General features: G+C 42.9%; 1 protein-coding gene across 1 annotated transcript; it reads right to left on the bottom strand.

Annotated features, from left to right (window-relative positions):
- Positions 1 to 120: 120 nt before the first annotated feature.
- PITPNA (phosphatidylinositol transfer protein alpha) lies at positions 121 to 25775 on the bottom strand. Its single transcript, XM_052688739.1, has 11 exons — positions 25649 to 25775; positions 20426 to 20456; positions 14310 to 14455; positions 13651 to 13750; positions 8818 to 8892; positions 8400 to 8483; positions 6949 to 7026; positions 5866 to 5976; positions 4296 to 4418; positions 3516 to 3585; positions 121 to 2882 (listed from the first exon to the last, which is right to left on the bottom strand). Exons 1-10 carry the CDS (start codon positions 25666 to 25668, stop codon positions 3538 to 3540), a joined length of 816 nt encoding a protein of 271 aa, XP_052544699.1. The 5' UTR covers positions 25669 to 25775; the 3' UTR covers positions 121 to 2882; positions 3516 to 3537.
- Positions 25776 to 26670: the final 895 nt, after the last annotated feature.

Raw genomic sequence — 26670 nt, 5'->3', positions numbered from 1 at the left:
GCCCCCACGCGGCCGGGAGGACCGCCGCCGCGTTGACGGCGCTTTGCGGACGCTTTGCAACGAGGGTAAGCGCTACAGCCGCCCCCCAGCCCCCAAAAGAAAGAGTGCGGAGGCGGAAAGCTCTGTCTAGTATTTTTATTAGATTTCGTTTCCAATATGCCTGTATTGGAAGATTAGGAGACAAAAAAGGCACAAACTCACATTGAAAGAAACAACGAGATCATCTAACCCATTTCTACGGAGTGTGTGTTGCCAAAGGAAAGAGCACAATGAACCGATCGGGGGGAGGCCCAGGGGGGACGAACCCAGAGGGGTGCAGCGTGGGGGGCGACGGGCACCGCTGGCGCACCGACCAGACCCAGGCTGCAGCGAGGTTCCTGCCCCAGCCCGACCCCACGCAGCAGGGATCGGGGCACAGCACAACCACGGCCCCAAAGCAGAGCAGCAGCCCAGTGAAACACCTCGGGGACACGGCGGGTTAGGGGGGCCGTCCAAAATCCATCACAGATGCAGCAACCACGGTGCCGCGGCACCTTCGCTCTGCTCGCCCGTGGGAACCAAGCATTGAGAGTGGAAGGTCCTTGCAGGGTTTGTCTGTCCTCAGGCTGAGGGATGCTTGCGCTTGGGATTAAATTGGAAGGAAAAAAAGCAAAAGAGGAGGAGTGTGACAGGAAGAGTCAGGTTGGAGTTTCTGCATTTTTTCCCAGTTTTGCCACTAATCAGGAAAGCTTTGTGTAAAAGCTCTTACGATAAAATCAGAGGATCAAAAAAGGATTGCAGGGTGGAATGTTACAATCTGCTTCCACGGCGATTAGTGGCATCAGATGGAAAGCCTCTTGGGTAACACAAATTTAAAGAACAAGCGTGCTGTGTATTCTCAGGTTGTCCTCAAGTGCAAGAATCCCTCAGCACGTAAGCGACAAACATCAACAAAGTCAGTGCAGAAATTCTCAGTTAAAAATACTTTAAGCTGAAGAAACTTTAAAGCGGGGCCTACAGTCCTGGAATAATTCTGGAACAGCTACAGGAGATGTCATGAAACATCCTGGTCCCAAATAGCCTTACAGATTAAAATTTAGTATCTTCATCTATTTTACAATAAATTTTAGTTCTGCCTGGTGACATTGATAAAATCCCTCACCCCTCCCCACCCCGCAAAGCCATGTGAGGTCACTGAGAAGAGCCTGCCAGAGTTACTGGTACAATTCAGAGCTTATTGCACTTAGACATGAGTAAGGCAAAATAACAAACTAAAAATAAAGGGATAAACTGCCCCCTCCCCAGAAACCAGAAGCCATCCTCTCCCTCCAGAGCGTGCACCATCTTACCTCGCACCAAAACCAGGCCAGATCCTGGCACATCCCTGCTCAGCACAGCCCTGGGTTATTGCAGGAGCTCCTGCTTGCAGGGACATGAAGGGCTGAAGGAGCTGGATGTACTGCAGAGTGCCAAACAGACTTCTCAAGAGTGGCAGTACACCTGTGTCTGTTTGGCATTCTGTATTCCCTGTCAGTGCTGCCAAGTACAGAAGTGGAAGATAGAGCTACCCTTGGGAATAAATAAAACCAAATATTGGGCCTTACACATAAGCAAGGAAATTCATGTTCTCTCATACGTATTTAATAAAGCAGCATTTCTTTGATTCTGTTCTGCTTATTTGATTGTCTAAAGCTGATATCAACATACAGTTAGTTACAGTAAGTATTTGAGTTCACTGAACACCCAGAGCTCTTCACATGAGTTAGCAGTATCCTTTGCAGTTTAAAACAACTGACAGATAACTTGGAAAACAACTGCAGGTCTCTCCTAAGTTGCTTTTCTACAGCATGAAGGGAGATGTTTTAATCTGTCTTGCAATGGGAAGAGTATTATTGCTGAGCAGAACCACTGACCCAGGCACCTGAACGCATTCAGATACCGCAACTTCTCTTGCACATCAGCTTTTTGCTACATTTCAATTTGTCCAGGGAGAATCGCACTATTATTAGTCAAAATAATTAAAGTTTTTTCAGTTACAAGAAGTCTTGAGTAAAGAACAAACCAGGAAGTTGCAACACATGTCAGGCAACTTGTTGTAATTATTCCGTAAGACTGACACACAAGCTGAAGGACAACGTAGCTACAGGGCCAGAGAGACCACGTACCACTACACTGAAGTTCAACAGTCACCTGCTGAAGGCCCTAGCATGGAGATGCTGAGCACAGGCTTCTAATCAGTCTTGAATTCTTGTGTGCTAAGACAGAACAAAGTAATGCCGTGCAGAAGCCACATGTCATGATATATTCATCGCAGACCAAGAACTATATCTGGCTACTCCTGATTATGTATTCAGATCACATGCCGTTAAATTTGCTACCCTGGGAGCAAGGGTTAGAGTCTATCATTTTATGGAATAGTTTTGCACTCTAAAATGCTGACAGTTTCCCTCTCCGAACAGACATTCAAAGAATGGTGAAGGGCTGGGCAGAACAAAGGTGGCAGTTTATCCCAGTTGGAAAAAATAATAATTAAAAAAAAAGAAAAAAAAAAAAATCTAAGTCACCACATCACAAGACTATTTTAGCTAAAAATGTCACTTGGAAATCAAACAGGGCCACGTGGAAATTGGTCTGAACACAATGAAAAAAAGGAGGGAGGAGTCGTAAATACAGCGATCTCTAAGTCACACGTCTCCAAGGAGCTGCCTCCTTCACATACGTGCTAACATTGGAGTGCTTGGTACCAGACGGTCTATTTGCTCACAATATTAAAGGGCATCTAGAATTAGCTATGGGAGATTTAAAATCGCCTGCCGATTGGATATAGAAAGGCTTGATCCAGAGATGGTCCGTCAGTCAAAGAGTGTGGATTCCCCAGGCCTTCCTGATGACTGTCTTGCAAACTGAAGTAAAGAGACAACAGGAAAACATTTTAGAGCTACTTTGGAAGCCTGGTTTTCCACATGTAGAGGGAGACTGAACCTTCAGAAAGCAAATGTGAGACATTGTCACCAGTTCTGTGCCCTAGCATAGTAAGGCACTGCTTATGAGTTATAACCCAGCACAATGCTTACAACACTGACGAGTGATTTGGCCAGCAAATACAAATTCAGGTATGCTCTCCAGTATAACAGCCTTGTCTCTCCCAGGTTAGCATACTCATAATGAAATACATGAAAAATCAGTAAAAAAAAATTAAAGCCATCATTGCTTCTTCTTTCCCTGCGATGTGCAAGTGGTTGCTCTAAGCCTTGGTCCATTCCTAAACATCATTAAGATGCAATGCCAGACACATCCATTCTAAATGCAATTACAAGGGATTTGCAGTTCCTAAGTGCATTCCAAGTATTTGCAGGCACAACTTCTGCTTCAAGTCATAGAAACACGTGTATTACTGAAATAAGAACATCAGTAGAATTTACAGAATGTTCCAGAACATTTTTCTTACACTTTTCACCCAAATATTTCCTTAGAACATTCCTTCAGAATAATTCTGAAAGAAAACAAGAGTTTTGTCAAACTCTCTTGATACCTACAGTGCACAAGGAAGAAGTCACGTTAGTCATCTGCAGCTGTCATTCCTTTCACTGGATCTTTTTCTCTCATCTGAAAGAGGAAAAAAATATTCAAGTATTCATTCTCACATGATGCGATCTCTAAATTTATTGGTGTTGAAAAGGTTTAGTGTCCCTACTTTACGTAAGACTATTAATACCACAGCATCACACAACAGTTTCTGTGATTGTGCACATCCAGGAACAATTTAAGTTGCAGGTCTGCTAGGATCTGGAACCACCATCTAAAGGGAAGAATGAATGTGAAATTACCCTGAGGTGTGTGAAGGAAGGCAATGGGGCAGCACAGGACACAAATCATGGGGCCAATGGACTCATTAAAATCAAATTTGTGTTTCTCATAGTAAGGAACCAGTGATACACCCCACTACCTGCTTAGAATACTTAGAGCTAAAAATGCTTTCAGTGAACTTCTTTTTGGAAACCAGGACAAACACGTCTGCTCAGATTTAAGCAAGTGCTAAAAGAAAGTATTAACGTGATAAATAAATCATTGACACTCATACCCTCATTACCTGTGGGTCACTGTGTTTATTGGCTTAACAAGCTGAGAAGTCCCTAATGATTCGAAGGAGATGCCAGCACAACTGAGTCATAGCCAATTATTCAAACCACAAGAAGCATGACCTAAATAACAGGAGGACAATACGCACTGTGCTGTGACAATGCCGCAGTCTTTCCTCCATACTGGATAGAAACAGTTCCTCACACAACCCACACGTGCCCTGCTTTTCCACTGACCTCATCCAGCTGTCTCTTGGTCTCGTCCTCCATCCTACGGATGTCCTCCATAGTCAGATCAACCCACTTATCAAGCCAGCAAAAGAGCTGCCGATGGAAGTTTGTGAAGAGACGCTTTTCTTGCTGCAAGAGGAGGAGGAATGAAACAAAGCAAACTTATCCATAGGGCAATTAACGTGGATCTACCCAGATCTCAACTTTCAGAGATGCATTCACTGAAGAACCATTTCCCTAACCTACCTTTCTACATAGCCACCAAAACTGGAGACTGGTGCTAGCTCAGTTTTATTCATTTTAAACAGAATATTTAGAGCCTTGAATTCCTCATAGAAATGCACTTTTTTTTTCAAGCCTAGGCAGCAGCCTACACAGTGCCTTGAAAAAATCAGTGAACGCTTTACTAGTTTCCTTTGATTTGATGGCATTGTTTTGACTGAATAAAGCACTCTAGGCTTGGCTTACTCATAACAAGATAGTTGGCCTGAAGGAGCATAAAAAAGGGAAACAGAATAAAAATAATTCTTGACTTGCTAAAAACTAGAGGTTAGCAAGTACAAAGAGTAGGCATGCACCTACCTTGCTTTTCTGTTTTGCAGTGACCCCCCCCCCCCCCCCCCCAGATCCTCCTAAACAATAATGTTTTCCACAGCTGAAACCCTTTCACCAGAAGTAACTGATGTGTACAAGCTGCTCCAAGTTAGGAGCAATTGACTGGCATTTTACAGAAGATGTTAGGCAGGACCACTGCTAGACAAGGGCATATAATGGCTCTTGGAAAGCTCTCATGAGGGAAGGACACTTCAGCTTTACCAATTGTGGTTTCACATTTGATAAACTGATCAAAACCAACTCGACTACTTCGTAATGGATTGAAGAACCCTTTGTTCAGGGCTTTTGTCACTGATACTTGAAATCCTGCAGCAGTGTGATCATTCCCCTTTAGTGAGCATGGAGTCCTGCCTTTGCAGAAGCTGTACTGTAGTTTATCAACATTAATTACCACGGAGTCGCTCGGATCTGAAGTCACAGGCACTTAATGAGTATGGATAACCACACCCTCCAATTCCAAGGTCTAGAACTCCAGCTGCAGTTCATGGCTTATGAACTCTTCTACACAAAAAGCTCTTTTCAGGATACTAATTATTCATATTTTAAGTTAATGAAACTTCCAACCATCTGCTTATTTTTCAAACACAGATTCTTCAAGCAGCAGAATGGTAACGGAAAAAGATGTTGAGAGCTCTATAACCTGCCAGAAAAAACCTCAGCTGATTAAGGTCAGATAACCGAAGCTGTAACCATTTCACAACAAAGTCTTGCCCGTGAGCAAAACAGTTCAATGAACAATTCAGATAATTATCAACTAACCTTACCTGAAGATTAGCTACAAATTTAATCCAACTGATTGCAGCATATCAAGCAAAGCCTTGACCGTATCGCTGAGGTGAATGCAGGTTTCAAGCTAGTATCTCCTGGTAGACTGCACTATTAGAGCAACCTGAGATGCTAAAGCAGATGGGAGATGAAACACCTAATTTCCACATCTCCCTTCAGCACAAAGCTCACTTACCTTCTGAATAAAGTTCTCAATCTTATTTTGTAGACCCCACCACTTGAACTTGACTGTTACCAATTTGTAAGCACACATGTATGGACAGTCTGTCTGCTTCCCCAGCTCTTTCTGCAAAGATACAAAGACAGCTACTCAGGACTCAGGTCAAATGTTTCCAGGAAAGCAGCTCCTTCAGACATAACCTACAATTGCTCACAATCATCTTGCAGCCTTACACCTTGACTGTCTTCTCACAAAGAGTTTTGTCACATCTTTGCTCATCCTTTTGGCAGCGTACCCAGGAGCACAATGAAAATAAACCCTATTACCTCTATAGGTACCTCTACCTCTTTTCCCTCCATTTTGAACAGACACTATTACTTCCTTTCCTTTGTCCACTATTTTTTTTCCCTATTAAATTTGTGACCTACAAATCTTCACCATTACGATGTGGCTACTTCATTTCCTTAAAAGTCTTCTGACAAAGTCTCTGTCTAAAACTTTTTGGGAACCTGTGCAGATTGCATCAGCTGGGTTGTCCACAAAATCATGAAGCCTTAAACATTAACAAAAACAACAACTCCACAGGGTTGGTAAGGCAGACTTTCCTACTTTCTGTTACAAAAGCTATATACATTCTTCCCAAGCAGATCATATCAATCCCAACTTCTGTTCTGCATGCATACTAGAGATTAGATTACTAGATTACTAGAGATTAGGCTTGCACACCTGCAGCTCCGCAGATTCCATCTAAAGTCCCTTTTAAATACTGCTGTCATATTTGCCCAAATAGAGTTTCTAGATTATAGGAATTGAAAAGAAAGGTTGAACATTGCTGCTCGTAACTCAGCTACTTCATTCTTGAATTCTCCTGGCTGAACTCTTGTGCTGAAGAACAGACAGCTCTGGCAATTTCTTAGAATTTATTCTATTTGTACCAAATTTTTCCATTTCCTTTAACTTCAGAACAGGTTATCAGCTGAGGTCAGCATTTCACTCTGTGCAAGTGAAATCAAACACACTACAAACATATCTGTGGCCCTAAACCCCAGTATAGGTACAAGCAAACTGCTGTGGTTCCTGAAGTCATGCACAACATACCTTCCAGTTGGGACCCAGAGGTCCACGTCCAGTCTTGACAGATTTAAATTTTGCTGGATCTTCCTCTGCCTTGTAATCCTATTGGACAGACACACAAGATTAAACAAATCACCCTGCTCACAGTCCCACGGGATGTGGGATTTTTCAGATGGGCAAACATTAACTTCTAGCTGCTTTCTCAAAAGCTTCTGTTTTCAGACTTTAACATCAGGTCAGGCACTCTTCAAGAAAACACTTCCCCTTGTGCAGTGCCCTATATGTATGTGAAAAAGTGGTACTGAACCAAAATGACCTTTGTAAGAAGTCCTTCGTAGTAACACCAGCAGAAGATAAGCAAGCTCACAGGACAGGTTTCCTGTAATTGCTTTTCTTTGGAAGCTAAATACTGCAAGATATAGCTATGCACTCCAGAGCTGTGGTATCTAGTATTTTTCACAGCACCATGAGTTTGACGACCCTGTGATGCACACTAGGTAACAAGCACAGTTAATGTCACAACCACTACCAAAAAGAAGGGGGCATTAGTTACACCTTCTATTGCAGAGCAAATGTTTTGCAGCATTCCCTTCATTCACAGTGGATGAAGGCTGAGGTATCTATCCGATTCCTACCTCCATTCCAACTGAAATGAAAACAAACTCAAAGCCTCATCTGTTCAGTGCGAGAAGTGACAAACCAGCAGCATCTTCTACAAGAGTCTTCAGCTTCATGTAAACTTATTTGCTCTCACAGCACTAAACTCAGAGTAGTTGGTATTTGCAGATATACCTTAATAACAGCCTAACCTACTGGAAATCAGTTGCTACTTGTGTGCTACCAATTCATTTCTACTGGAAAGAAAAACTAAAAATACTGGATTTGCTTTAACACCCAGAGGCAACTTTGTGAGCAGGTAAATTAGCCACATTTGAACTGTATTCAGAAATACTAATTAGGAAAACCTCAAATAGCATTCCATCTTTACACATGCTTGTTGTTTGGTTTTTTTTTTACTGTTTTCCTCCAGTAGAATACAGAAACATCCCTTAGCTTATTATAGTATCCATAGTGATTCTTTGAATGAAGAATTAGCTATATAATTTCAAGACACCAGTGTGAAGCCATAGGTCAGTTTCAAAAAGGAGATGGTTTAAACAAGATGCCGCATAGAAAAGGCAGTGCTGTTTTTTCTTGTTCAGCACTGTAATCAGCTGCAGCGCTGTAAAGCTACACATAATACACTGTTACATGTACTACAAGGCCAAGCAACAGATTTTACAGACAATCTGGACAATGCTTTCAAAACAACTCCTCTTCTAGATTGCTTTAACATGTTTAAGGAATGCCTTCCTCTTTCTTTTATCCTTATTTGTTCTGTAACCTGCAACCACCCCCAGGAACACAGTTCATACATTATCCCTCTTTTAGCACAAGGCCTCCCACACCAGGGAGCTCTTACCCACCTACCATACCTTGGGAAGTACTTGAGATCGATCAGCAATATCTATGTAAATAGCTTCTACATTCTTCCATACATCTGGCTCCAGTGTATGAACCTACAGCGAAAGCACGAGAGTGATGTCATTGATTCAGTGACAACATTCCCATTCTGAGGCAATAAAAACCATATGGGGAGGCAGACATGGACTGCTCCTCCTTCATGTATACACAGTGAACGTTCAGTATCTTGTAAGCAAGCAGAGGTGTTCACACAGAACAAGGGTCTGGGGACAACTTAGCATATAAGCAGGAGTCTCTGCTTTGCTAGTGCTACATGCACTTCCAACCCAGGAACACTGCTAATAGTTCCATGCAGCAAGCCTCTAACCTACCAAGGAAAGCAGCACTGTGATATTAGACATGAATAAAAGACGTGATACAAGTACTTACATTTTCTTGCGTTCCAAGATCTGATTTATGCCAGGTTTCAATTTTGATCAGGAAGTCATCCTTCATATATTCATTCTGTCATCAAAAGAAAGCTTCTTATGATCTTTGCATATATAACTGGTCTTCTTATTAGCTACGTAAGCAGCAGGAAAGTCAACTCAACATGTTAAAACTTGACTGGATTTTGACATAGGGAACATCAGGTTTTAGCTGTAAACGCATCTTGTTTTTAGAAAAGTTGTTTGATCAACAAATAACATAAAATTAAATAAACCTCAAGTTGTTCAACAACAAAAAAAAAAGCTGAACTTCCATCGTTTTAGTGAAATATTTTGAGTTTTCCCCCTATGTGCTAAAAGCTTTTATTGAAAGGGGAATTTCTACTACTCTAAATACAATTTAGAAGGGGTACCATGAACTAGGCAGAAACTGCCTTTTCAAATGCAGTATTGCTCTAGCATTGAGTATATATTTGGATGCAATTCTTCAGTATTAAACTGATGTGTTGAGAGCTTTTCACTCTGTGAAAGGAAGGGACAAGAAGCACAGTTTTCCCAAGTAAGCAAAAACACTTTCCATTTCTCATTATTGCTGTGAGCAGAACAGGACTTCCAAAAGTAACCCTATCCTCCCTCAAGGGATAGAAATAAAAAGAAGCCTCTGAAACACTCAGCACTTAAAAAGGAAATATCAAATTCAGAAGACAGATTACTTGGACATAATGGCACGAGCTAGCTCTTCTTTTTTAAACAGTTCATTTGGGCAATGGTAAGTTCCCATGTGTAAAGTTAAGATTCATTGCAGTAAAGAAGGATCTCTGTCCACTGTTACAAAGAATTTGTGGATGTGCCACAGCTGAGAAGGGGGGGTCTAACCTACATGATTGTATAACAAAAGCTAAAATGCCTTTAGCTCAAGCTAAAGAGCTTCTTCTACCCAGAATGCTTCATTTCAGATGCTACTACGCATGCTTCCACAGATCATCAGTAAAAACAATACTTACTGTAATAACTGGTCCAAGAAATCAACACATGAAAAGAAAGAGATACAGTACTTTAGTGAAAAAAACACCATGCAACAACCAACACCCTCCTCCCACTATCAGCAAAACAGGGACACTTCAGCTTCCCATCTTCAGCTTAAGCAGCAGACACTATGGAAGTGAAAAAACAACCCTAGAAGTACAAATAAATAAATAAACAAAATAGTAAACTTCACCCCCTTCTCCTCTGGAAATTCTCAGACTTGGAGACACCCAGAGGAGCAGCAATTAATTATGTACTGCCACTTCTGCTCTCTGGAGTACAGCCAGCTGGATGAGAAGATGGAATAAGTTTGTTCAGCTGACGGCATTTTACCAATCCTTTCTCAGCTTGCAGATAAGAAAGCTCTTGCAGTTCTGAAGCGAACACACGCTGGATTTCAGGCCAGTGCAGACCTCATCACTCCTGCATGCAGTAACCAGACCCTCTGCATCTCTACTGCTCGTGGTAACTGAGCTCCCTGGATAGTAAGGCTCAATTATTCAACACAGAATAGCAATTAAAGATCCTGTGACAGTCAGCATCTGTCCTACCTGAGCCACCAGAGTACGTTACCAATTCAACTCTAAGAACGTTTGAAGCTGGCGCTGAACTTTGGTGGTTTGTTCTGAAGTTTGACACGAAGACTTCACTAAGGAGTAATTTTGTTGCAAATACATTGTTTGAATTTATGGCTTTCCAACCCAACATACTGCAGACAGCACCTTATCACCTATCGCACACATCCAACTCTCCTCATCGCCTGTGCTGGGGCCTTGGGCTGCTTTAAAACCTCAGCCCTTTGAAGCTGTTTTTTGTTTTGTTTTTTTACAGAAGGCTGATTAATTGGGTTGATGAGTTGGGGTGGTGAGAGAGGATAAGCAAGCAGAGCTGGGGCTAATTTTTAAATGGCTGAATTTCCTCTTAAAGAACACCACTCTCTCCTGCTAGTCCACATGAAACACTGAATAAACCAGCAAAAATAAGCCAGAGCCTTCCCACCTTCCCATGACAACCTGCTCTTCCACAGCTATACAACATAATTAGCAGCTGCTTCAGAACAGATTTGTTTGCCTTCCTAATTTCTCTTCTACAGGGAAGATTTCTCATTTGTATGGTGAACAAATGAATCTCCTCAGAAACAGACATTAGAACTTGGATGCTCGAATTGCTACGAATTAGAGCCTGAGGTGTCACAGCAACAGTGCCTACACATCCCAGCTTCACTTGTATCTGTTGGGTTTCTTGACATTTGACCATAGAAAACTCATGCTGACACCCAAAAGAGTGGAACACAAGAAATTGCTTTTCTAAAAGCAATTTAGAAATTGCTTTTATTTAAGGTATTATTTAAATTATTTATTATTTATATTTGTGATAATTAATTATTTATTAGGTATTATTTAAATGACACCAATATCTAAGTCAGACTGCAGGAAAGAACCCAAAACAACTCTATTCTCCTTGGCAGCAGCCCACAGTTATAACTATTGGGCATTCCTCACTTCATTTTTACTTAGTAAATGTATACAGCAAAATCTCATGTTACATTTGCTCAAAGGACCAAAGCAAGGCCTCCATTCAGAGCACTTGAAAACAGCTCACTACAGTGCAAACAGCATGGAGAACTGCAGAAAGTCACAACAGAAGTGTTTCGGTTTCCTCAATCTGCAGCCCTTCTTTGACATTATATTTTATATATATATAACATTACATAATATGTATATTAAAGTAGTAACAGCTTTTCTGAGGATATAGCACAAAATGTAGGGATGACCAACTTGACTAAAAAATAACACTGTGATGAACTGTTAATAAAAAGTGCTGTTTTATTCAAACTTAAAGGGCTGCATGCAATGGCTCGTGTGCAAGCCAGCAGAGCAGAGCACACTGATATTACCTTGGTGCAGGAGGACACGTGCACAAGTACCACTGAGTCCTACACTGGCAAACCAGGTTTAGCTCTTTATGCAGCCCTGGCTCTTAAGCTTCAAATTCCACTGAGAGGACTGAAAGCCACACTAGTTGCTGGAAGCCAGCACAGCACTTTGTGTGCACAAAGATTCAGAGGCCATCACCACTGGCCTACAGCACAAATACCTGGCTGTACAATGACAGTGCTGAAGGCAGCCCACACCACACACGGTGGTTTCTTCCTCCTGCCCAGTGCTAGCAAGTGAAGGTTTCTGCAGTATTTCTGAGCTTTTCTTGATTCATGTCATGCTGGCAAATACTCTAAACAGATTTTTCAGCCTCCGCATAAAAAACTGCCTTCTGCTCCAACCCTCACATCAATACGCTTTCTATTTCATATTGTATGGGTGTTTATTACAGTTATGGGTGTTTATTACAGTTAAGGTTTTCTTATTTATTTATTCACTTGTTACACTGTTATTTCTAGCATACCAAAACCTAAAATCCTGTTGACTGTGATAGGAAGTCTTGAATGCGACTTTGGTATTGCATTTCTTCCACCTACGTGGAATTATAGCAGTGTGGAATTGCAGGAGAAGCAGCTAGGAGTAAGAAAACATGATAACTCCACACCTTTGTATCAGAAACAGGTGGAGAAGAAGAGGAGGAGGGGAGTATAGATAGCTATTACGTCTAACAAAAAGTCTATTGAGGTCAACTTAGATCTACTTTTATGGTTTAAAGAATTTGAAAGAACTGTTTAAGTTTAAAGCAGTTCAGTGTAGTTGGCTTGGAAATAAAGTAGGGACCTACTAGCTAATTTAAGTAATATGCAGAAAGGAAATCCCATAAAAGTGAGAAAGCTGGGTTGCAAATAAATGTGCTTCAGCATAATGAACAAGGAGAACGTTAAAACCTCATTCTGCAGTTGACGGCAGTAACTGAACTTGATTTGAAACATTCATTCCACTACCGCTGCTGTAGGTAAATTCCTGCACTGAAGTAATACTAACCTCCCCCACCACAAAGCTTTTTCTTTCTTTTAAAACAGTTCATTTCAAATTCTTTTAAGTTGCTGAAAAAGAATGTATGTTTCTATCCCGAGTTTCAAGAACAGCTGGAATTTTTAAGTTTACAGTTCCCATTGCAATCACATCTCTGCCAAATAACAGAAATGCATCCTTCAAAGATACAATCCTAAGTTTGGAGACAAAGTTAAAGTTGCAAGTCACACAGCAACAACAGTCTGAAAAACATCAGTGGTCAAAGATTGCAGCTGACAACTTCAGTGAGTAAATAAAACATCCCAGCACTTTGCACAGCCCCAGGAGCCTCAACCCAGAGTTACAATGTACACTTGCTGGATGATCTTTGGATAAGTGTCAAGGTCCCACCCTTAAACAACTGTAGCATTATCTGTTATCACTAATCTTAGATCCCACAGTTAAGAGAATATCAACAAGGTGACACCAAACTGCACTGAAAAGACAAAATGCTTCCCTGTTTCACCCTCGCCTCTTTTTTTTCCTCTCCATTTATTTTCCACCAGGCTACGCTGTGTCTGAGTACAGAAGAGCTCCTCACACACCCATTTCAGTAGTGTTGCACCGTTGTTTCTTTGGTAGGAATAACACCCCTTTCTTGGTCTGCTCTTTTCCAGTAATGAAATGTATACACACTGTCATCCAGCAGCAGCACAGCAGACATGGAGCTTTCTTTCAACTCTGCAGCCCTGTATTTTGCTTTTCCTGACCACAGAAGGGATGTAAAATATAGAAATCTAAAATCTGACACACTTTCCCCTACCGACTGCCTCCTTCCCTCTTCCTTCCTACCCACCTAAAACCAAGCAACCAAAAAAAGACCCAAAAGCCAGTAATCCACAGCCCTTCCCCACACACTCACCAGTTCTGCAGTAGGGATAGGCATTCCAAGCTTTTTCATGTATATTCAGAGCTCCTTCAGGGGCCAGCATTCTCACAAATGTTGGCACTTTGCTGCAAAATTTGGAAACAGGAAGGAAAGCTTTGATGAGAACTGCATGCAGCAAGAGCTGTGGCCCAGACAATGCAAGATGTGCATAACATCACCAGAAATACAGATCCTAGAGACTCACACACTGCTAGAACTGGTGTTGTTCTCTTCAGCCCCAGTGCTGGGATTTCCAGTCACTGATGGCGAGGTTAATTTAAACCCTATTTACATAAGAAAGAAACAAAAAAGAAAATACATAGGCTGAACACAAGTTGATATCTAGAAGGCATTTGATCTTTTGTTAAATTAGCATCAAAATACTGGGTACCAGAATTCCATTTGCTTTAAAAAACACACAGATTTTCTTGGGAACAACAGCCACAACTGCCTACAGCAGCAGGTGGGTGTTCCAGCAATGCTCTCTTCCAGCTGTACTGTGTGCCAGCTGTTGTTATGCTTTACTTCCATGCCCTTCAGCCCTTATAAAATCTATAGTTTATACAGTTGCTGCAATCCCATCCCATCTTCCTCCTCTTGCTTTTGCCTTTTAATCCTGCTTGCCTCTGGGAATGCTTCACATACCTCTGTAAGTGGTAGATCTTGTGTGTGTACTGCCCACGCTCTCCATCTCTCTCGTAGGGTTCATTCACCAGGACCTCTACTCCTTCACCTCCACCAGTTTCATTTTTACTGGCTTCTGCCACAGAATACAGCTGTCCCACTTGATACTAAAGAAGTTAAAGACACGTTATTGTGGTTGCTACAATACAGCAGAAGTTATAATAATCTTACTAGAAGAAGTCACGGATTAACTTATTTTCTTGGGAGAAGGCAGGGAAAAGGACATCCAGCTGTGTGTCCACATAAGCACCTCACTTCATTTCATGTTGATATAAAAAACCTGAGTGGTAGTAAGGAGAAAAGCACTGCAGATAAGAGAGCTACCTTTAACCCTTAAATCTCAAACTCAGAACAACACAAATTTAGGAAAATGTAACATGGATGAAAGGAGCATCAGGACAACACTGAAAGAAAATGTAGGAGGTATCATTTATTTTCCTTCTTCACGCTTTGGCACACAGGTGTCCCAGTTGTGCAAGTCAAGTCAAAAAGAGAATAATACACTGACAGTCCTAAACTAATAAACACATTTATTTATCCCAAAGAATTCCTTTTTTTTTTTTTCTTTTTTTTTTCTTTTTTTTTTTTTCCCCACAAAATGGAGTGTAGGAGGGAAGGTAGGAAAGAACCGAAGACAGAAGACACAAAAGGCATCTTGTAGGATCTACTTTATGTCCTCTAAGATACAAATGTTAGATGTGCAAAGTTTCAGAGCCCAGAAGAGCTAAAGATGAGGATCCTGCAAGTGCAATTCAGCACAACTAAGTTAGCAGCTTGAAATCAAGAGGTGCTCTGCACCAGAAAGGTTTCCAGTAACGTGCTACTACTTCTTAAGGCTGAATATGGTGAAATTACTCTTCTTAGCCCTCATGATGTACCAATATACTCAGAGCTCTCTTGTCAAAATTGACCCCAATCACATCGAGTCATTTGTCTTCACTGAATATCTGTTTCTCTTTGAGTCTAGTTCAAACTCAGTTTTGTCAGGGCTTCCATAATAATGCATCTTCTTTCTTCTCAGTTGTGTTGATCCAAATCCATTAGAAATCAATTAGCAAACTCATTCTGAAAACTTCATTTAATGAAATAACTGAATCAAGTAGTGACCCACGTGACCCCTGCTCTCACTGTACCCCTCCTATTTTTCCTACTAATTTTGTTTAGCGTGGGGGTTTGGTTTGGTTTCCCCTCTATGTCACACTTCCCATTAGTCAGGAGCATTAAGCCACTAACAGGGAAAGAACACCATTTCAACACACAGTAAAATTCTTATCTTTCAGATCATTTTTTAGTCACTTACAGACACCCTTTTGGCTGTATTAATTCTCAGAAATCACTCACACTACTTCCTGCTGTACAATCTCTTTCAGAAGAAGCATCCACATGTTTCAGAGGGAAGAGCAGAAGAAAATCAAGAACGTGTAGAAGAGAGAACATTCTCCCATCTGCAGAAGATGTGAAGACCAATACGCTCCTGCCTCTAGCTAAAGAGGATGCAGAGCCCCAAAAAAATGTGCTGAAAAGAAGAAAATTCATGCAGAGCTTTTTGAAGAAAAGTCAGGTGAGCAGACAAGGCCTGAGAATGAAGTTAAAACAAAAGGTTGAAGGGAAGTGCTTGAAACAAAAGCAGTTTTCAGAACGCAAAAGCGATCAAACCAAGTGTTGCCAACAGCAGCACAGGGAGGCTGTGTGAAAGGGTAAACCACAGAGACAGACATCAGAAGTGCAGGGACAAAAAGAAAAAAAAGGTCTGAAAACTTTACCACAAAGCAGTGGAATTCTGCCTAGGCCTTCTCCCATCTCCCTACAACAAGGCTGTGCACAAAGGATCAGGAATGGCACTTAACACTATACAAGGGAACTCAAGCTGGAAAAGTGGAGTACTACTCAGAGCTGACAACCCAGAAATGCATCACTAGGCTGACACACCTCCAGTGGCTATGTTTCATTGTCAGAGCACCTCAAATAAAAACAGAAGCCAAGTTCTGCAGCTTTTGTACCAACTAGTGCTAACAAAGGCTGTATTTCCAAGACAGTGCTTACTCATATTGGGAGAGTAGAGATATGCCAAAGGTACGTTAGATATCCTGGCCTCAGCTAATGTGGAGCAGAGCAAAAATCACATTAGAGGGACTTAAACAAGGGCTCTATGCAGACTCAGACTCACCACAGAAGCATGTTAGGAAATTTAACAGGTAGTCAGCCTATCAAGAGAAAGAAAAAAAGGAAAAGCATTCATCCAACAAAAGCAGTCTATAGGAAAAGCAATCTACAGAGCACCTCCTCCTAGCTCAGAGCTACAGCTGCATCTCTCCAGAAGGAGGAGGCCAAGCTGTGCAAGCACCCCTCACTTGGCTGGGTGGTTCTTGCACTGACACCAGCAGATTGGGTTTCAGTCTGGATTTTGGACTGCAGTGTAACTCTCTGCCTTCTGACATTTCATGCACTACACTGATGATTCCCTGCAGATGACCCACAGAGAACAGAACATCCACCTTCCTCCAGAAGAGCAAAACATGAGAGTTGTGAAATCTTAGAAGTAAGCTGACTTAGTAGGGTAAAAGCCACACGTACACTCATGGAGAGGAGAACATGAGTTTGGCAACTACAGCACTAGAGGGGCAGACTGCTTTGCAGCAAGTCTCAGGACAGGTCTCCTGAGGCACAAACTAATTCCTCTTAGTAACAGTTTCTCATTCATTCCTTCTCCCTCTTAAATACATGGGTCAAAGTTCAGACTCTAAGAGGATAAGCCCTTCGGTTGGGCGTCTTCAACATTTAATCTTCACTGTTATTTCTGATCCTTTAATCGCATTGATAGAAGAGGAAAAGGCCCAGATAAAACTGTCCCAATGAACATCTGCTTGTGAAAATTAACAGAAAAATGGATTCTGGCTCCATGAAGAAGGGAGCATCAGACAGACGTATCCTTTCAGCCCTGAAACATCTCTCCTGCAGGAAGTCACCTCCCTCAACGTGTGTCACAACACCTCTTATAGAGCAGACAGCATATCTTCTTCACACCAGATTTCATTCAGAAGGCTTGATCTCAACGTAGCCATCTTCAAGAACAGTTATTTTCCTGAAAGCAGCTTTGAAAACAATTAATAAATAAGAGTCTTTTGTGTTTGGCAAGCTCTTTCCCACGTGAGAGGAACAGAGAGGCAGCACAGAATGTGTACACACAGCTCTAATCCATACCAGCATTTCCAAGTGGCAGCTGGTGAGACACCCACACAGCAGCTCAAGATCTTGCTCTCAAAGTCAGCACTGTGCAACACAATGCTGGTCAGAGAAAAGAAGAGTATAGGTAAAGACCTAAGATACAACAAGATATATACCTTTTTTTTGTTCCTCGTAGTACAAGAATGTCTGAAATAACACAGGAGAGCAGCTTGCAGCCTGCACTTATGCAGGACCAAATTTTGGCAGAGTTTCCTAGCAAGACAGTTTGCTATGGTCTAACTCCTACACCCAGCCTTCAAGTTTTAGTCATCACCAGGGACTCTCTTGCACTGTTTTATTCCCCATCGTAGCAGTTGCACATCTAGCTATTTTTCACTGAACTCTAGATTTATTAACACCTCTCCACTATCTTTCTGATCACTGCTTTTGTCTTGAATTCCTTACTATCAGTTAAGCTCCATTTGTTAGGGGTGAAAGGATTGAACAGAAAATCCCTGGCATATTATGGAACAACACAGAAGACTGCCTCAGCCCTATTACAATGCCTTAAAGACACAACTGTTCTCATCCCCTACATTATGTATGAGCACCATACTTCCAGCAACAATTTGCATGCTGAAGGAGTGAACTTCTCAGTCTCTCAAGTAAAAATTCCTTCTATTACATCTCCTAGAGACAGAAACGCTCCACGAGGAGCTGCACAGCAAAGAGCCACAGCAAGTCTCCAGAGCCCTGCTCAGAGTTCTGCAAGCAAGGAAATTCTTGAAAGCAATCAAGTTGGAACATGTGTTTTGTAGTACAGACAACAGAGTAGTGACCAAGTGATGCACAGATGTATCAGCATCTCTCTGCACAGGAAGGAGGATGAAGATACACAGACCCAAAGCAGTAGTCATTCCTTCAGTTAATATGGAAATAAACCTTCTTAAGCATGCCCTTAAAACTACCATATGATGCAAGTGCATGTGCAAAGCTTAGTGAATGTAAGAACTTTCTGCTTAGGGAACTGCTTCCTGAAACCTAGCCTACAGATCACATGAGAACCACCAGATCTTGGAAAGGGAACACAGTAACAATATATGAGCTTGGGGAAAAACGGCATTTAGTAAATTGGTGGATTGTCCTCATCCCAGCATACTGAGGTGTTCCCTCCAGAATTCTCATTTCTTCTCTTCTAGCAGTATATGCACTGCATTTTGCAGACTTTTCACCATGCTCAACTCTCTGCAACTCCTTGGATCCAGAGGAGAGGAATGACCTCAGAGCATCCTCTGAGAAGGAGGCTGCAAGAGAGCAACGCAGTTACATACAGCCTGTAAACCCAGTTTCCACAGAAGCAGCCTGAAGACAAGGCTGAAAACACGCCTGGCACTGAACAGCCAGCAAGGGAGGGAAAAGAGCACAGTGAGGGACTCGCTTTAACTGGATGAAGTTTAATCCCAGTATCAGAGAACTCAGAAAGATCCTGTGCTGGGTTCCATCCAATCTAACCCCCTCAAAGAAACAATCTGTATACTGATGCTATAACTTGCTCATTGCACAGCTTGATACCTAGAGGCATATCACTATAAGGCAGAGCTCCTGCTAAGGACTTCCATTTATCGAGCTCTGCAGTACCTCACCATTTAGACACAGCTTTCTTAAACGCTTCCTCTGCCTCTTGCAAGTCTGCATTCCTTGTTTACCTGCTGATGTTTGTGTTAGCCCATCTTTTGGCAAGGACTTCCTCACACAAGCAGCATTCAGGCACAGCAGAAGATCTAAATATACATACCTAATACTTCAGTAAAGCTTCTGTTAGAATTGTTTGAAACAGAACCATGCAGAAAACATATAAGCTATAGGTATGGAGTACACCACAGGCAGAAATTTGGTATGTCCCAGTCCTGCATCAAGATAATATGCAGACCTAAAATAATTTTGTTGACAGGCCTAGATTGCCATCAGCATGAGATGCCTTCCTGAGCCACAGGAATATGAAACTCAGCTTAGATATTTCCTTTTTACCAAGCAGTCTCACGGTTGCTGAAACTGCACCAAGATCTGAAGTGTGCTCTGTCAAAACAGTACGGAACTGACAAATGAGTATGCTTAAAACAGTGCTGCCATGATCCAGCTTACCACTTCTGTACCATATCCAGGGAAAAGACAAACAAGAGTCCTGTTTCTGCAGCTCCTCCTAACAGTTAGAGCAAGGCCTTCATCAGGACTTGCAAAAAAACAAAACAACAACAACCTTTCTACAGACAGATATCCTGCAAGAGCAGTGTTCAACACAGAAGAGGAAAGGGAAGCTGCAACTCCCAGAGAAAAGAGCAGAGAATCAGCTACAGATTCTGCACAGCTATTCCTTGGCTAGCTTGGCAATCAAAATCACTGCCTGCATTATAAATGACATTTCTCCTTTCAATTAGAACTTTACATAAAGAACAAGAAAGCTTTCTTTCTGCAAGATCTAGAGAAGAGTTTTTAAAAGTGCTATGACAGAGATACAATCTTTCTTTTGCTATACCACCCTCACAGAACAGAAGAATTGATTTCAATTCACAAAGAGCAACAAGAGAGTTCTAGGAAAACACAGACCAAAGTGTAATTTAAATTTGTATTAAAGCTTTCTCTTCATGTTAAAGAAAAAGAACAATTGCATCAATTAAAAGGAAACCACTTCAGAACAGTCTGACAAGTTGAGATTTATCATCATATCCGGACGTACTTCATACCTCAGTCTTAAGAAATGAAATTATTTGATCGAAACACAGTGAGTTAAAATCATACAGAAGTCCTGAAGTTGGTGTATCTGTTTCGTGCGTTTTCCAGCTTTTGTGCAAACTGCTTTGATCACAAGTTTATTTACAGCCCTAGAGAAAGGAAGCAACAAGAAAAGGACTCACCTCCTCCACAGACACAGGCAGGATAACACGGCTGAAAGAGAACACAGAAACAAGAAAGTTAACAAATACAGCCGCAACATTTAGAGGGCACATTTCTCACAGCAACAACCACACAGCTCTCATCTCCCCACATAACCCCAGTGTCCATCTACCACCAGCACCCCTAGCACATAACCCCTACTTTCAAGACTGTTTATGTAACAGAAAATCACCGACATGATTTGGCATAACTGCAATCCTATGCTACAGCTAGTAATGATATTCTACCACCCTGCAAGTCCACGCACAATCAAAACAGTTGCACGCTCCTTCTCACGACATCCTTTCAGTAGTCACGTCTTAATTCTCTTCAAGTTGCTGAAGAGCACTGCTAAGTGCTTCAAGAGTTTTGTACAGATTTGTCTTAGTTACAAGTCGTGGAGGATTTGTTTATATGTCCTGTGCCATAGGAAGGAACACCACACAGAGAAGTACTGGGAGGCTTTCTCAGAGCTGACCGCAAAGGAAGGCGCCGCCATTTCTACATGTGAGTCACTGCGGTTTCCTGAACGCCTCTTCGAATCAACTGACTCAGGTCTGGATGGTTTTGCTCTGTAGACCACTGTGATTTCTTGAAAATACAAGAATAAATCCAAACTCAAAGCTGACAGATGCATGAACTTTAAGGCATTTTTCTAAAGAGTTCTTATTTTTCCTCTGAAATCAGATTTGAGTTCAACTTCTGCTTTCAGTAAGGATGATGGTGGAACAGGGAACCAGAACAAGGCTCAGATATGAAATGGACACAGTTACCATGGGTAGAAGAAATCTCATTTCCTTCTGAATTAGGATGTATTAGGATATATTGGGATTAGAATAAAAGTCCATTATATTAATAACTGTTTTATTTTTTTTAAACACAACTGGTGAAAACTGAACATTTCTCCTAGGACTAAAGGAATGTTAGCAGCAAGATACCACAAAAGAAACAGAAAGAGGGGTAAAAGTTTAGAGATTTTGCAAGATTTCTTATGACAGCAACTCTTTATGCTGGCTGCGCACTACTGTAGGAAGAGCTACTGAGAATTGCAGATGAAGTTCAGCATCAACAGAAGCTGAATAATACATTACAGGCATTCATTTTCCCCAACACATGGGGTAACAAGCCCCAAATAAGCCATCACCAACATTTATCTTGGTGCTGCTATGGGAAAGCATCTGAAACTATCAGTTCAGTAGTGTTCAAAAAATAGATGAAACATCAGAAATTGAAGCACATTACGTACACAAAGATAAATGACAGTTATGCCACTGTAATCTCTCATGCATCAGCACCAGAATCCTGCATACAGTCCTGCTCACCTCACCTCAAAGAAGGTACAGAACATGTGAAGGGGGACAAAAAAAGATTATGTGAGATGGGAAAAAGCTTCTGTGTGACAACAGAGCAGTTGTATGAGGCCCTTCATCTTAGGAGAAAGGACAGCCAGAGGGTTAAGATAAGGTTGTGTTACAGAGCCACGAATGGTGCTGGAAAAAGAATGGAGAAGGAATGATTGCGTCTTACAGCAGGAACCCAGGTCAGAACAAAAATCATTAGGTAACAGATTTTAAACCAATCAAGTGTGCTTTGTTACATCATGCATATTAAGCTATGCGATTCCCTGCCAAACACAAGAAGTGTAAGCAATTGTAAAACGGGATTTGAACAGTTCATGGAAGTTCATGTGCCACTGAAGAATGATTGCTCCTCTCAGTATTTATACATTGTCTCCTAAAAATATCAGCTAGGAGGCAAGATGGAACAGGACCTTTGGTCCAATTCAGTACGACGTTCCTGACATAGGGGAGAAGTTTAAAATGGGAAAATGGCTTGCCACAGGTAGAATGTGCCACCAAACATGGCACTGGTTAATTGGAGGATTGAAAGAGGAAGGATAGGATAAGCAAGGAGTGAGGAAGGAAAAGTGATGTTGGAATGGATTTCAAATAATGCCTTTTGAAGATCTGGCATAAAAAGATTGATGTAAGCTAATGAAATTTTATGTAAGAAATCAAAAAGCACCAGATCTGAATATTATCTTATAGTTTGATGTTCATCAGTGGAGAAACAGAAACACGAAGAAGTTAAATAGTTTGCAGTTTGTTTTGCCTAGCAAACAAAGAATGCAAGGGATGACCAACATTTATAGGTCATCAAGTGATAAAGGAGGAGGAGGAAGAACTACTACATAGGATCCAGAGAAAGAGCCTCCCAGGAGCAACAAAGAATCCTAAGTTTGGGGCAGAGATGGATCAAATGATGAGAAATGATTACGGCGCGGTTGCCTGCCACACCAAGGGCAGGAAAATGAAGAACACTGAACATGCCTCCTAAATTAAAATATGCCTCGACTGACAGCAAAGGGAAGTTCTGCTGCAGAGAAGGTCAGGGTTGTTATCGTCACTTTGCAGGAAAGGGAAGCAAGTCTCCACGCTCAGATTCTCCTCAAGGTCTTTGATGCAGTTTAAATCCAAACAGAGAGAGCATGCAAGCAGGCAGGACCTCAGCCACCATTTACGAACCTTGCAAGCAAGCAGACAAACAACCATAAAGCTTATCTGGAACACGGCTAGGTATGAACGAAAGATAAGCCCAAAAGACTATTAGGGCATCAAATGAAAACTTCAGAGCTACCACTGCACAACCATCAGTAAAAGAAGCTGCACAAAAAAGACGGATGATGCAGACTGACAATAAAAGATGTGACACCACTTTTTATCATACTGTTCTGTATCCACAGTGTCTCCTCAAATACCTCCGGAACACACAGTAACACCCTTTTGATTTAGCAGGGAGGGGTCACAGAGTTGGAGGAATCATCGGCTCGGGTGACACACAGCTGCAGCTCACTTTTATTTTTATGACTTATGCTGGGCAGGCCGTGAGGTACCTGCATGTACCAGCAATAGGGAATGGCTTTCAGTATCCAGGTCATGCCAACACAATAGTTTCCATATGCCTTGAGCAACTCTCACCCAGAACATAAGATAACAGTCTAAAGCCACTTCTGATAGCATGCAAAATGGGCAACTTTTTACATGCAACGTCAAGGAAAACTAACAAATACCAGCACCAACAGTGACAACTCAGAACAGAGAACTGCTGGAGCTAGTTGGGCATCCCAAACAGTGAGGAATACATGCACGTATGGTTAAGCACAGTTCAACCTTGAGTGTCCTTAGAGCCACGTACATCTTAGAGACACAAAGAACGGAAGGGAGAAAAAGAAGAGGACAATACAGCTCAGAAGATTTGGTGACCCTACTGAAAAAGAAAAAAAGAAAAAAAAAGAAATGGAAGCCTGTAAGAATGAACACATTTAGTAATTCCTGTCTTTTAACCTTCAGTCATAATGTTTACTCTCCACACTTGATCTCTGGAAGAAGCAGAATAAAAGACCAGCAGGTATTTTGATCTGGTGGTGTAAATGATAATTCCAAGTAAAATGACTTTTGGAAGTCATCCTCACCAAAATTAACTTCTCATACACTCAGAAGTCTGAACATTTTAAGTACATATGTTCCATCTTTACCAGATGCCCTGAAGGCAGCACAGCTCACTGGCAAGTGAGCTTTACCGCAGTACAGGACAAGAAATTGAAACTCTAAGCAGAAGCATGAAAACAGATATATGGACTTGAACAGAAATAAACCAGACAGGTACTCTTAAAGGCAAAGTGCCTTTACCAACTAAATTTATAGGAAAACATTCACAAAAAGGATGTTAAAGACATTACTTCTCACGCATCTGAAACTGAGTGCTCAGCTGTGCTTCTGTCTGCTTGCACTACAGAAGGTAACACTGCCTCAGTGTTACACAGACCAGTCCTTGAATTCTACACCCTCATTGTTGGATAAAAATAGCAAGGGTTTAAACATTAGCAAAAAAAAAAAAAAAAGAAAAAAGAAAAAAGTTATTCAAGCTTTAAGACAACTATAAGGATCAGTACAACGTTCAATAGAGTTCTAACATTTAGATCCAGACCAGGTCCACGATCTGGCAAAGCTGCTCTAAGGAAGGCACCATCGCCTAGGTAAATATGTCTAAGAGGACTGAAAGCACATTTTATCATTAGGGTCACAGCTACCTTCCATAAGGAAAAGGGTGGAGGGGGAAGGGTAGATAAGCGCCAGACAAGGGGAAATGGTTTTAAGCTGAGGAAGGAAAGATTTAGGTTGGATGTCAGGGGGAAGTTCTTTACAGAGAGAGTGGTGAGGTGCTGGAACAGCTGCCCAGAGAGGCTGTGCATGCCCCGTCCCTGGAATTGTTCAAGGCCAGATTGGATGGGGCTCTGGGCAGCCTGGTCTGGTATTAAATGTGGAGGTTGGTGGCCCTGCCTGTGGCAGGGGAGGTTGGAGATTCATGATCCTTGAGTTCATTTCCAACCCTGGCCATTCTGTGATTCTGTGGGGGGAAGGGATGGAAGATGTGCAGCAGCAGGCACAGCCTGCAGACACCCAGCCAAAGTGCGTCGGTCCAAAGGAGCGCACCGTGTCGGCATGCATAAAGGCACTGAACAAAAGACTTTGGAAGCAGCAGTGTGACTAATTGCCACACACCGCTGGGAGGGATCCACCAGGCTGTCTTCTATCTCTCTTTTTTCCACCGCCAGGCAGAAAACTGCAGCAGCCTTGGGGAACAGCAAGGTGAGGGCTGCACACCAAATATCCCGATGAAACGCTGGGTCTCAGCTGGAGTTGTCTCAGCTGCAGTTGCCAGCTAGCTGCTAAAGGAGAGGAATGGGATAAAAAACAACGGGGAGGGAGGAAGGGGGGAGAGGAATCGCAGCATCCCATCGAAACGCCGTACCCAGCGGTGACAGACGGCTCCAAAGGCCGCGAGGACACCCGCACCGCCGGTTGTGCTCCCGGGAGGGGGAGTGGGTCACCGCACCCCTCAAGGCAAAGCCGCAGCGATACCCGAGCTGAGGGCACCCCTCAGCCCGCCGTGACCTTCATTCCTTCATTCCTCCTTTCCTCCATTCCCGCCACCCCCGGCGGCGCCGCGGCCCTCACACAGCTCCCCCCTCCTCACACGGCGCCCCCCCCACCCACACCTCAACCCGCAGCGCCGGGCCGGGCCGCCCCCGCACCTCCTCACAGCGCCGGGCCCGGGGGAAGGGGGGGGGGGGGTGAGGGGAGGACAAGCGAGGGGGCGAAAAGAGAAAGAGTCGGGGGAAAAGGGCCGCCCGCAACACTCACTATTCCTTGATGAGCACCATGGCGGAGCCTCCCGCCCGGGACGGCCACGCTGAAGGTGACGGGCGCCTCCCGGCCGCTCCGCTGGACCGCGCCGCACCGGGACGGGGGGGGGAAGGGGGGGGCAGGGCGGCGGGAGCAGGGGCGGGGCGTTTCTGCGGCAACCGCTGCGTCACGGCGCCACGCAGGCGTGCTTACGTCAGCAGCGCGCGCGCCTGGCGGGAGGCGCTGCGTGTGTGGCGGAGGGAGGGGTTGGCGGGTGGTGGTGGTGGCGTTTTCTGTGCTTCCCTCGGGGTTTCCCCCTTCAACCCGCTCCTCGGAGCCAGTCGCTAAAAACACCCTTATTTTGAAGGGAGCCAACAAACGACGCTCGCGTTAGCGCAGAAAGCTGCGTTCCGAGCATTTCCTGCTGGAAACAGGGCTCTGCTGTGGCTGCAGGTGACTGCGATTGCAGCTCCTCGCTGATCCTCGGCACAGCCTCAGAGCAGCATCAGCTGTACTCGGTATTAAGGGTGACCTCAAATTCCGAAAGGCACGTAAAAAAGGCTTTTTTTTTTTTTGTCTCTGTGTGACCTGTGCCCTATTTGACGGAGGAAATGAGCTGAAGGTTTTATAACCTCGTTGCTGAAGCCACACAGAGCGTGGATCTTTATTTGGTGGAGAAATAAACGCTGTACATTCAGCGTTACCAAGCTCACTTATGGGTGACTGAAGCACCTTCCTGTTCTCACCATCGTGTAGCACCACGACCCACAGAGTCATTAAAGTCATTAAGGTTGGAAAAAAAAAAAAAAAAAGAAAAAAAGAAAAAACCACAACATTAAGATCATTGGAATCCTGAAGCATTCTCTCTTCTGCAGGCTGAACAACCCCAGTTCCCTCCCCATAGGACTTGTGCTCCAGACCCCTCACAGCCTCATTGCCCCTCTTTGGACACAGAGCCTCAATCCCATGGAGGGGTTCATCCTTCATATATATATATTCAAACCCAAACATGTTCATCTTCCACCCCTCAATACCGGCTC

Source organism: Tympanuchus pallidicinctus, unplaced genomic scaffold (assembly GCF_026119805.1).
Source record: "Tympanuchus pallidicinctus isolate F22 unplaced genomic scaffold, pur_lepc_1.0 scaffold24, whole genome shotgun sequence".
NCBI classification, from domain to species: domain Eukaryota; kingdom Metazoa; phylum Chordata; class Aves; order Galliformes; family Phasianidae; genus Tympanuchus; species Tympanuchus pallidicinctus.
This window is presented reverse-complemented; position numbering and strand designations above follow the sequence as displayed.